Raw genomic sequence first — 12,601 nt, forward strand, 5'->3', positions numbered from 1 at the left:
GATATGTGCACTTCCTTCTTTAGTAGATGTTGTTAAATAGTTTTTCTACAGTAGTTATCATGGATAAGGTTTTCTCTCATTTCCCGCCCCCGCCCCTCCAGGGCACAATTTACTCTCGCTCTCCTTAAATGATACAGATATTAAATTTCTATTCTGCCTATGTATAAGTGAGGATTATGCTAGTCAGGGCAATTTCTCTGCATCCTTTTATTTCTATCAGTGTTATGGGAATTTATTACTTTATAAAGTAGATTCTAGGATAATTTAGCCCTCCACATTAACTGAGTTGGTGTTTTTGTTGGTTTTGTGCTTCCAAAAGACAAGAGATATATAGAGAAGGAGCTTCATATTTGACTAAAAACTGCAATCTGAACACTGATGATTTTATTTTACAATATCAGGCATTTTCAAGAAAAATTTATTGAGCACCTACATACTGCCATGTACTGTGTTAACCACTGAAAATAGAAATAGCTCTGAATGTACTTAAAGTAAAAGCATAAATAAAGCCATTAGTGGGTACTTTCATTCTCACTGTCATCTATTAGCCTCTCAGATACTTCCCTTCATTGACTCAGGTCTTTGGCAAGTGGCATACCCTTATTTTCTTTCCAATTCAATTCCTGACATTATCATAAGTGATTCTTACACCTCGGCCTCAAATATCCTTATAATATCTTCATCTCAATCTTCATCTCCAATAATGCTCATTCATGTTCAATTTCAGCAACTCATTTCACCATTTGTAACCTGGGATTTCCAGCCAGAATTGCTTTGTTGGTGACAGTTCAGACCACACTTCTTACAAACCTATATTTGTTCTTAAACTGAATTAATACAATTTCACCCCTACGTCTGCCCCAAGTTATATCTCCTAAATTTTGCCCCTTATATCTTCCTTTTGTTTTTATTTTGTTTTGTTAGGAGGGGGTGTCCTTCTTTATTTAATAGAGATGTATGTGGTTATGATCCATATCCATCATTCTGACTGTTCATAGTCCATGGTAGGGAGCATGGTAGTCAGCATTTAAAGAAATTTGGTGTTCAGCCTAAAAGTTATAGGAAGTCTTTGTGACTGATGGACTTGTGAGTCAGTACAACCAGATTTGCTCTGATTTGACATTTTAAAAGATTACTTTGGCTGGTGTGGAGAAAAATTTGGAAGACGGCTACTGTAGATGGTGACAGAAAAATTGTTTCCCAGTTGCATTTCTTAAACATTATTTCCATTATTAGAGGGATTGAATTTTTATGTTATTATTAAAGTTTCTACTTACTCTATTAAGAATTGCTTATTCATGAATTTAGTCCAATTTTAATTGGTGCATTATTTTTTAAAAAACTAATTTGGATGGTCTCCTTAGGTATTTACCAACATTAAGCCTTTGTTATGTTTGCAGCACATAATAGCCCCAGTTTTTACTCTGCATTTTGTTTATTTTCTGACATAGAAAAAAATGTTTACTTTTATTTCTTTACAATAGTTTTATGTAAATAGTTTTTTATATTTGAGTATTTGATCTATCAAAAATTTATTCTTAATGTAGCATGAATTTAAGAGCTAAATATTTACCCAAAATACAGAATAGGAGCTTCTTTGTGCCAAGTATTCTATCTAGTCTATCTGAATATTCTTGTTTCAGATTAAAGGCAGACTAAAGAATCTGAATTTGTTTATATTCTTATTATTGCCCCTAAAATATTTACTACAAAGTTAAATATATAGAAGTGCAATTGATTCTCTCTGATTTGACTTGTTTCTCTCTCTTTTCAAGGATCAATTTTTTAAGCAACCTTGGAACTTTTCAAAAAATGCATATTCTTCTCTTAAAACCTCTAGATATATTCTGACAGAGAAAACTTTTACATAGTCTAGATCTTATCCTTGACATTGACTTTACAAAGTAAATGATCATTTTAAAAATTAACACTTAAAGCTCAATCTCTTAAATATTAACAGAAATGATATTTTGCAGCATACTATAATAAGAGGAAATTATAATTTAAGTTTATTAGGCACTAAATGAAGCAACAAATCATAACATTCATATATTATCTTTATAAAATTTTTAATGTCACAAAATAATTTTCAAAATTTAAAATAAAAGATTTTAATGATAAAAACATATATCCTTTTCTAGATGAATGATGAAACTATCCACCCTTAATTAAACCCAAAGAAAACAACATCTTCAAACAAAAATTTTAAGACAAATATTATTCAATTTAATAGAATTAGCAACCGAATTGTACAGACTGGATAATTTTACTGCAAGTGGAAAGAGATTAATTTTTTTTAATTTTAAAGAGATGTCTGGAACATTATATGATTTATATAAAAAGTAGCTGCTTTTTGATAAATTAATTTTTAAATGAGTGCAAAGCAAAACAAAAGTATACCATAGGAGAAAATAAAGAATTGTGCTGGCTTGTCTGTAGAAATTTTTAGTAATTTTATTCCTAACAATCAGAATTGCTTTGTTTGTGAGAGTTCAGGCCACACTTCTTTGTTCTTAAACTGAATTAATGCAACCACTCCAAGACCTGCCCCAAACTTTCTCTCCTAAGCTTTTTCCCCTTATATCTTGCTTTTGTTTTGTTGTTTTGTTTTTCTTTGCTTTGTTCAGGTTCCTTCTTTAATAGAGACATGTTATGACCAGCACCCAACATTCTGACTGGTCACAGTCCATGGCGGTGAGCCTTCAGGTCAGCATCCGAAGCCATGTTCCTCCACCACACTCTTCTGCCATGATGCTCTGCCTCACCTTTGCACCCAGAAGAATAAGAGCTGGCTGTCTACACACTGAGACCCATGCAACTGTGAGCCCCCAAATAAACTTTTCCTCTAATTGTTTTTTTTTTTCAGGTTTTTTGGTCACGGTGGCACAAAGGTTGACTAAAATATAATGTATAAATAATAATGAAATTGTCCTCAACAAACTAAAATATGTTATTAAATTTAACCTTTTGTATGTGAACATTTCTCATCATTATCTTAAGTGGTACTCCAGTATTCCTATTTCCTTGAAAATGTTACATTTGGGAGTTATTGATTGGTGCTTAATTCATGATAAAAGAAAAGAATCATCAGCTACATGAACACAAAGAAAAGAAAGGGCTAAAGGTTGGAGGCTGAAGCCTGAAGCCTCAGGAATATTAATAATCAATTCCATCAGAGAGTTTAATTCTAATGTTTTCTTATTAATCATTTGTTTATTCCAACTTTCCATCTACTGAATGTTGTTCTATGAGTGCATAGATGTGTCTACTACTCCAGGATGTCTCCATCCATGGCACATAATGGACATTCAGAGAACTGGTGACACAGGTGGAAAAGACGGAAAATAGGGAAGGGACAAAGAGAAGGAACAAAAATCAAATATGTATTAGGCATCTTCCTAATAGAGTCTGAGGCTCCATATTATGCTTTTGCTTTCATTTAGTCTGAAAATAATCCTATGAAGTGCACATTATTAGCCGCATTTTAAGTGAACAAACTGAGATTTGGGGGCCAGAGGTAAAAACCTCCCTAAAGGCAATTAAACCCAGGATGATTAAAATCTAATTCTCACACTTTGTCTGCCCTGCCTTCATGTTACTAAACTACCCTTTGACCACAGGAAGAGAAAAAGACCAAAGGGGATGTTTTAAAAGCCATGTGGCATATATATACTATGGAATATTACTCAGCAATAAAAGAGAATAAAATCATGGCATTTGAAGGTAAATGAATAGCATTGGAGAAAATAATGCTAAGTGAAGTTAACCAATCCCAAAAAACCAAATGCTGAATGTGTTCTCTGATATAAGGTGACTGACCCATAATGGGGTATGGAGGGAAGGGCTTGGGAGGAATAGACGAACTCTAGATAGGGCAGAGGGTAGGAGGGAAAGGGAGGGGGCAGGGGGTTAGCAAGGATGGTGAAATGTGATGGACATCATTATCCAAAGTACATGTATGAAGACATGAATTGTTGTGAACATACTTTATATACAGAGATATGAAAAATTGTGCTCTGTATGTATAATAAGAATTGTAATGCAATCCACTGTTCATGTACTTAAAAAATAAAATCAATTAAATATTTTTTAAAAGCCAAGTTTCCACTAATAGAATGAATAAAATAATGATATAGCATAAAATGACAGCAAGGAGAATTGTTAAAAGGAGGCAATATGAGTATTAAAAGATGTTAATGAAATTTTCTATATAAATAAATGAAAAAAGTTATTTTAGGGATGAAAAAATAATTATAGCATATAATGTCATTTAGGAATTTTTCTTTCATTCAAATTAAACTATAAAAGAAGCTAGCATTAAAATTATACGACTATAAATGTTATTTTTGTTAAAATTGCTTCATGAAGATTTTTAAATGCAAAATTTAGTAACATGGAAGGGAAAAAGCAAGCTTCTAATAGTTAAACTAATAATACAAAATATTTATTAAAAATTAGCTGGTCAATAGTGATGCCATAAAAGGTCTTTTATTGGGGGCAATAAATAAGTTATAAGTTAGTTATATGATAATTTGTCTTGAAATATATTCTAATCTATTATGACTAAATAATAACAATATTTCAAATGAAGAAAAGAATAGATCCCAAACATTCTTATCACCTAAAAATCAATAACTTGCATTTTAAAAGAAAAATATTGATCTGAAATAAAAAAAAAATAGCATTGAGAATAAGGAAAAAAGCAGAGAATTAAGCATACATTAAATCATTATAATTTCTGTATTATTTAATCAAATAATTAAATAGAAACTCTGTAAAACATAAGAATAGTTTACCAACTAGCAGGCCCTGTTCTGCATGCTTTCTATGTATAAACTTGACTATTCCTCCCAACAGTCCCAAATTGGATAAAGTTTAATCTCGTTTTACACATTGAGAAATGAGAGCAGAAAAAGTCCTGTAACTTCTCTAGCACTGAACAGTTATTAAGTGATAGATCATGTATTCAAATCCAAAAAACCTGTTTTTGCAGTTGGGGCCCTCTCTAGAGTAATTGTTCTATCACAATTACTCATTAATGTCATTATCTCCGTAACTATCTTAGACTATGTATCTAGTTAGAATACTATTGCCACAATTTATGTTTTTTTACAACATAAAAAACATCTGATGGAAATTAATTTTTAACACTTATAGTATTAAAATTTGAGTGGTATCAATTTTAACCAACTTTTGAAAGTCTGTACTATTTGTTCCCTCTATAAACATTTGCTAACTATATATCCAAGTATTATTACACACTTAAATTTTTGAAATGTTTTAATGTATGAATACATACAAATTAAAATGCAGCCAGCTTTCGATTAATTGTTAAATCAATTATTCTCCATCTCCCCTAGCAAGCCATATAGCAGCATCTAAATACATTTATCTTTACTTCATCCTTCTCAAAAGCTCCATTACATAATATTCATGTAGTAAGTAATCATTAAGCAGTTGTTGAATTCCAAATGATTGAATGAATGATTCTTTTTATTTTCATTAGTTATTGAAGACATTTAATTCTTTATCTTCCCTCTCTTTTTATTATATTTTCTTTTATAGGTCTAACACAGTCCTGATTAGTCCAGTCTAAGAAATTAAGAAACCCATAATTACACAAATGTAAAATATAATTGTCCTTGATATCTATGGGGGATGTTTGTTAAAATCTATGGAGGCTCAAATCTCTTAGAACGGCTTAGCATTCACATATACCCTATGTGCATCTTCCCACATACTTTAAATACTTTAAATCATCTCTAAATTAGGAAAACTAATGCAATGTAAATGCTATAAAAGTAATTTTATTTAGGAAATAATGAAAAAGTCTGTGTTTAGTACAGATGCTGTGTGTGAATATGTGTGTGATTATTTTGAATCCATGTTGACTGAACCACAGATGTAGAACCCACAGATACAAAGGACCAACTCTATGTTTATATATATAAGCACATACTTTACAAAACCAAATAAAAAGCCACTTACTTGTTTTGCCTTATGAATATGAGCACACATAACAGTTTAGGTACAAATTGAAAAGCACTTTGAAAATTTAAGGGTTGTTTTCTTTTTTCCTGATATTGAAAATATTGTGACCTAATGAAAAAAAGAAATGTCTCTGAAATAATCATTGACTAACCTTTGATGTGGAATTCATTTATAAGAACCAAAGAAAAATAACCATAGGAATTTCAACCTGAATGATTTAGAAACTGATTAAAATCATAATCACTTCTGTTTTATAAATAATAAAACTTCATCAAATTTACATAAAGCAAAACATGTATCTGTGAATATACTTAGGGTGTTACATCCAGAGGAAAATTTAATATTATTAAGGATCTAGTAAGCCACTGAAAGTTCAGCATGGTAAAATTTATACCACAAGAGAAATGGAACCAATGACTTATTAATCTTCCAAATTGAAATATTAATAATATTTCATTATTATCTCATAATATCAATAATTATCATCTTTAGCTGACACTTCTCAGATTTAGAAACTTTTAAAATTATTTTGGCAGTAAAATATAAAACTTTATAAAATGCACAAAACAAAATGTCATATACATAAACTTTATATACACAACCTAGTATTCTAATGATTTTCACTAAAGCTGATCTTCACAATAGCAGATGATGGAAAACCAGGTAAATATGCCACTTCTTCACTCAGAACCCTCAATGGTTTTCAATTTTTCTAATAGTTATCATCAAATTCTTCACAAGGGTTTACAGGACTACAAGACCTAAACGCCCTCTACTTTCAATCCATCCTAATACTCTCACTTTTCTAGCCAGATGGGATTCCCTGCCATCCTCTACAACAGACTCCTTCCTGAGGCCATCTAATCACTTCCTCCCTTAAGGCTTTCAGATCTTAATATAAATGCCACCTTATCAGGAAAGACTTCCTGATCTATTACACGATTTCCCAGTACTCATTTACTCCAATACTGTATTACATTTTTTTCTCCAAAGAATTGACACTACCTGATATATTATGTGTTTAATTGTTTATTGACTGTCTCCTCCAATTACCATAAAAGGCCCATCATAGCAGAAAAAGTTATGCTTATTTGTTCACTACTGTACTGCCAGAACCAGAAATCATACCCAACACCTGTCACTCAATAAAGTTTTGTTGAATGAGTAAATTAAAAAGGAATAATTATATGTGTACTATTAAAAAGTGATACCTAAGACACATGAGGTAAAAAGGCAAGGTATAGGACAGTATTGCACACTTTACCATTTGTGTAAAAAGAATGGTAACCATATAATTTTCATTCATACTTTTAATTATATCCAATGCTTCTGTAAGTTTACTTCTAAAGAAAGGAATTGGGAAATGAAGGAACACTCAGTCACATATACATGTGCATATATTATCCAGGTACAGAAATTAAATGATGTTTGCCTTTATCATTAAGAAATACATAAGGTAATACTGCAGAAAAATATTGACGCTCATATTCAAGAATTCAACAAGTATATACTAATTAATTTATACGTAAACAAAGATATATTATTTAAAGAACTGAAATAGAATCTTAGGTTTTTAAAGTGTTTTGTAATATGCAAAATATGGTTACACACATTATCTCACTTCAGTGTCACAGAAATCCAGTCAAACAGTATGAATACTCATTTCTTCCTTCTATGGAAAGGTAATCTCTGAAAAGCTAAGGAATCTGACTATAGTTACAGAGCAGAGACAAAGGTCAATTCAGTTCTGTTGATTCTTAGTCTGATACTTTTCTTAGTGTGTTATCATTTGATGGGTAAGACTTAGAATTCACATTTATGTTAGTTATTCAAAGAAAAAGATATGTTTTCATAATAAAAATAGATAAAACTCTAATGACATAGTCAATATGATGCCTTGATTGATTTCAGCTCATTTTAGTGTTCCAGGTATAAAACTGAAATATCAGACTATAATGTAAAATGGATAACTTCTGAGTCATAGTGACAGATAATTTTTAAACAAATCAGATATTTTGTTGGTTGAAAACATAACAGAATGAGACTTTATTCCATTGATGTTCAATTAAGCAAAATTAATTTAATAAGATATGCAAAGAAGATAAATATATGTTGTGTTTTACTCTAGCAAAAGGGCTTAAGCAAAATGTGCAATTTTAGAAATAGCAAAGCAAAGATAATTATAGAATAGCTAATATATTTCTAAAGTAGAAACTCATTATATGGTACCATCAATTTTAGATATATTTGGCATATAAAGGAAATTCTTTCAATGAAAATCATTGTACTTGGTCCAAAGCATATGTTGTTAGAAGGTAAAATAACTAGATTATTATGTAGTGAAAAGGAAACCCAATTCTTCTGTTCAACAGATACTTAATGAAATTTTATTATATTCTTACAATTAGATAGCTAAAAAACAAAAATGAAAAAAGTGTTTTATGTAAGTGTGTATATGTGTATATGTATGTGTATATCTAAATGTAGATATAGATATTAGGAAAGTCAGTAACTGCTGTTTTCTCAAGGATCAGAAAATTCTGATATTCTCATCACTAACCAAGGGAGGCCAAAAGACCTCATCTTTCTACCTTGCCTCAGAAAGAGATTCTTCTTCCCTCAATAGCTAGAATTGAAGTACTATATAAAATAATCCTTGAGTTTATAGAGTGCTTAAGCAACTCAAAATGCCTTCAGAATTATCAGTATATATAATCTTTCTTTATCTCAATTTGATGAGAAGGGATTTATTTTCTAACCCAGCATTTCCCAAAATATGTTCCATTGCACTATGGTCACTTCAGGAGGTTTTCCAAAATGGACTTAGGACAACATTTTCAGAGACAGCATTCCATACAATATTTTCCCTCTTGGGCATTTAATATGAAAGGTTAGAAAATTCCTTCAGTTAATACTACTTTTTCTTTCATTTAACTCAATATATTCAAAATTTTAGAATTCATATCTCCTTGAAACACTTCTTAACCCCTCTTAAACTAGTACAAATTATAAATAAAGAAAATAATCTAATGAAATTGATCAAATCAATATGACAAAACTTTTGGACTAGTACTAGTGCCAACAGAATATCACTAGCACAATTAGAAATATCTTCCATAAATTATCACTATACTTCATCTGTTGGAATTATAATGGCCTCAAATATGTTTATTATAAATGTACTAAAGATGTGTATTTTTGTCATTTGTTTCTTCCCTTTTTTTTGTTTTTTGTTTTTTGTTTTGTTGTTGCTGTTGTTGTTGTTAACAGGATTGAAGCCAGGGGTGCTTTACTACAGAGCTACATTCCCTGCCCTTTTTATTTTTATTTTGAGAAGGGGTCTTGTTAAGTTACTTAGGGCCTTGCTAAGTTGTGGAGGCTAACATCAAACTTGTGATCCTCCTACCTTAGCCTCCCAAGTCACTGGTATTAATGATGTATGCCACCATGCCCAGCCTTTTCTTCCTCTTTAAAGAATATTGCCAAAGTCCCAATAAATTTACTCCCCTCTTTTAGTAGTCTATAAGCTTCAGAAAATAACTAAAAAGACTAATCTTCCTAACATTAATCATAAGTATTAGAAACACCTGTGAATAAACCAAAATTATTTTTAAATAATCCTAAAATTTATAAAATGGCAAGTTTTTATTGTTATGGTAAACACAGTATACCTTTACAGGTGCATTATTAAAGGTGTTTCACTTTTATTACTGATTCTGCTAATAAAGTTATTGGCAATCAAAACTAAAGTACATAGGAATAAATCAAGGAGGTGAAAGACCTTTATATGAAAACTATAGAACACTGAAGAAATAATTTGAAGAAGACACAGAAGATGGAAAGTCCTCCCATCTGCATTAATAGGCAGAATTAGTATTACTAAAATATCCATATTATCAAAAGCAATACACAAATCCAATGCAATAGCCATCAAAATACCAATTGCATTCTTCACAGTACTAGCAAAAAACAGTCCTGCAATTCATTTGGAAGAATAGGCCCAGAATAGGCAAAGCAATTCCTTCTTTTTTGTTGTTGTTGTACCAGGGATTGAACTTACTGAGACACATCTCCAGCTGCTGCTGCTGCCCCCAAAACACCCCCACTGCCACATTTTTTTTTTTTAATTTGAGTCAGTGTCTTGCTAAATTGCTCAAAGCCTCACTTAGCTGCTGAGGCTGGCTTTCAATTTGTGATCTTCCTACTTCAGCCTCCCTAGACATTGGGATTACAGGTGTGCGCCACTGCACCCTTACCAAAGCAATTCTAACCAAAAACTGTAATGCCAGAGGCATCACAATACCTAACCTCAAATTATACTACAGAGTTTTAGCAACAAAAACTGCATGGTACTGGCATGCATACACACACATACACACACACACACACACACATACACACACACACACCAACAGAATAGAAGAGAAGACAAACTAACCCAGAAAAGTGCCAAAACATACATGGGAGAAAAGACAGACTTTTTTAACAAATGGTGCTGGGAAAGCTGGATATACATATGTGGAAGAATGAGAATAGATCCTATTTCTCACCCTATCACAAAAGTCAACTCAAAATGGATCAAAAATCAGAAACTATGCAACTCTTAGAAGAATTCATAGGGTCAACACGCCAACATATAGGTGTAGGCAACAACTTTCTCAATAGAATTCCTAAGTATAAGAAATAATACCAAGAATTAAAAAAAGGGATGATGTCAAATTAAAAGTTTCTGCACAACAAAGAAAACAAAGCGTGAAGAGAGAACCTACAGAATGGGAGAAAATCTTTGCTAGCTACGCTGCCTACAGAGAATTCATATCCAGAATAAGAAATCAAAAATTTAGCCAGGCTCAGTGGCACACACGTGTAATCCCAGTGGCTTGGGAGGCAGAGGCAGGAGAATCTCAAGTTCAAAACCAGCCTCAGCAACTTAACAAGACCCTCTCTCAAAATAAAAAGGAATGTGGCTCAGAGTTTAAGTGCCCCTGGGCACATCTGAAGCTCAATTCATGTTACAAAAAAAAAAAAGACTCAAAAACTTGACACCAGGCCAGGCTCAGTGGCACACACCTGTAATCTCAGTGGCTCAAAGCCAGCCTCTACAACTTAGTGAGGCCCTAAGCAACTCAGTGAGATTCTGTCTCTAAATAAAATACAAAAAAGGGTGGGAGATGTGGCTCAATGGTTAAATGCTCCTGGGTTCAATCCCTGGTACCAAAAAAAAAAAAAAAAAAAAAAAGAAACAAACAGAAAAAAACACCAAAAAGAAATAATAGTAATAATAATAACCCAATTACTAAATGGACAAGTGAACTAAACAGACACTTCTCAAAAGAAAGCATTAAAACTGCCAACAAACACATGAAAAAATGTTCAACATCTTTAGCAATTAGGAAATGCAAATCAAAACTACACTGAGATTTCATCTCATGCCAGTTAAAATGGTAGTCATCAAGAATGCAAACCATCAATGCTGGAGAGGATATGAAGAAAAAGGAACACTTTTACACTGGTTGGTGGGACTGTAAATTAATAGAATCACTATGGAAATCAATATGGGAGTTCCTTAAAAGACTAGGAATAGAATCACAATATTGACCAAACTATACCATTCCTTGGTGTTTATCATAAGAATCAGTCAGCATACTACAGCAATACATGCATACCTGTTTATAGCAGCGCAATTCACAATAGCCAAACTATGGAACCAGCCTAGGTGTCCATCAATGTATGAATGGATAAAGAAATTTGATATGGATACACAATGGAGTTTTGTTCAGCTATTAAAAAAAAGAATTGTTTCATTTGCAGGAAAACAGAACTCAAGAACACTAAGTAAAATAAGCCAAATTCAGAAACTCAAGAGTCATATATTTTCTTTCATATGTGAAAGCTAGAGGAAAATAAGGAAAAGAAAGGTGGAGGTGGGAAGTCTCATGAAAACAGAAGGGAGATTAGTAGAGTACAGGAAAAGGACCATGGGGGCACAAGGGGAGAGAAAGAGGGAATAACAGGAAATGATAATGGCCAAATTATATTATTATATCATGTACATATCTGAATATGTAACACTGAATTCCATCATTATGTATAATTATAATATACCAATAAAATATGGAAACATATCAATAAAAATATGGAGTTATGGGCAAAAAGAAATAATAGCAAATTCAAAAAGTTAAGATTCAGTTATCTAACCTATCATTTCACCGTCAAATAATTTAACATCTATCTTCCAAAAGCACTTTTTCTTAAATTATAAGCTAACATCTGGAAGATAAGCATTGCCATTCAAAGTTTTACATTTGCATGTTTATAATGGTCTTTTGACCACTCTGGACTCCTATAAACTGATCCTACCACTTTTTTTAACTATCACTCTCCTCTTGACATCTTTTCCTTAATAACTTAAATTCTTTACTCAATCATTATAATCACTTTCTTACACAAAGCTTTCCTCCTTTGCCCCTTTCTTAATTCATTCATCATACATACCTAGGAAAACCACAGCATTAAATAAATCTAACTCTAGACAGCCTACTCTGCATCATGCCAGTGTAGCTGAACACACTTTATACAACATTACTTACAAGTCCCATCCTAAACTTGT

General features: G+C 31.9%; 1 protein-coding gene across 12 annotated transcripts in view; it reads right to left on the reverse strand.

Moving 5' to 3' along the window:
• Window positions 1-12,601, reverse strand: part of Fer (FER tyrosine kinase) — a 456,651-nt gene that overhangs the window by 288,309 nt on the left and 155,741 nt on the right. The window contains exon 11 of one of the 12 annotated variants that reach the window (XM_046460096.2): window positions 5,984-6,099. The exons of the other annotated variants lie outside the window; for them this stretch is intronic. Within the exon in view, the coding sequence (XP_046316052.1) occupies window positions 6,025-6,099 (75 nt within the window). The 3' untranslated portion in view covers window positions 5,984-6,024. Of the gene's footprint in view, window positions 1-5,983; window positions 6,100-12,601 lie in introns of those variants that run through there. 12 annotated transcript variants of the gene reach the window in all.

This window comes from Marmota monax, unplaced genomic scaffold (genome assembly GCF_021218885.2).
Source record: "Marmota monax isolate L192 unplaced genomic scaffold, Marmota_monax_Labrador192_F-V1.1 WCK01_AAM20220418_F8-fsc00006, whole genome shotgun sequence".
NCBI classification, from domain to species: domain Eukaryota; kingdom Metazoa; phylum Chordata; class Mammalia; order Rodentia; family Sciuridae; genus Marmota; species Marmota monax.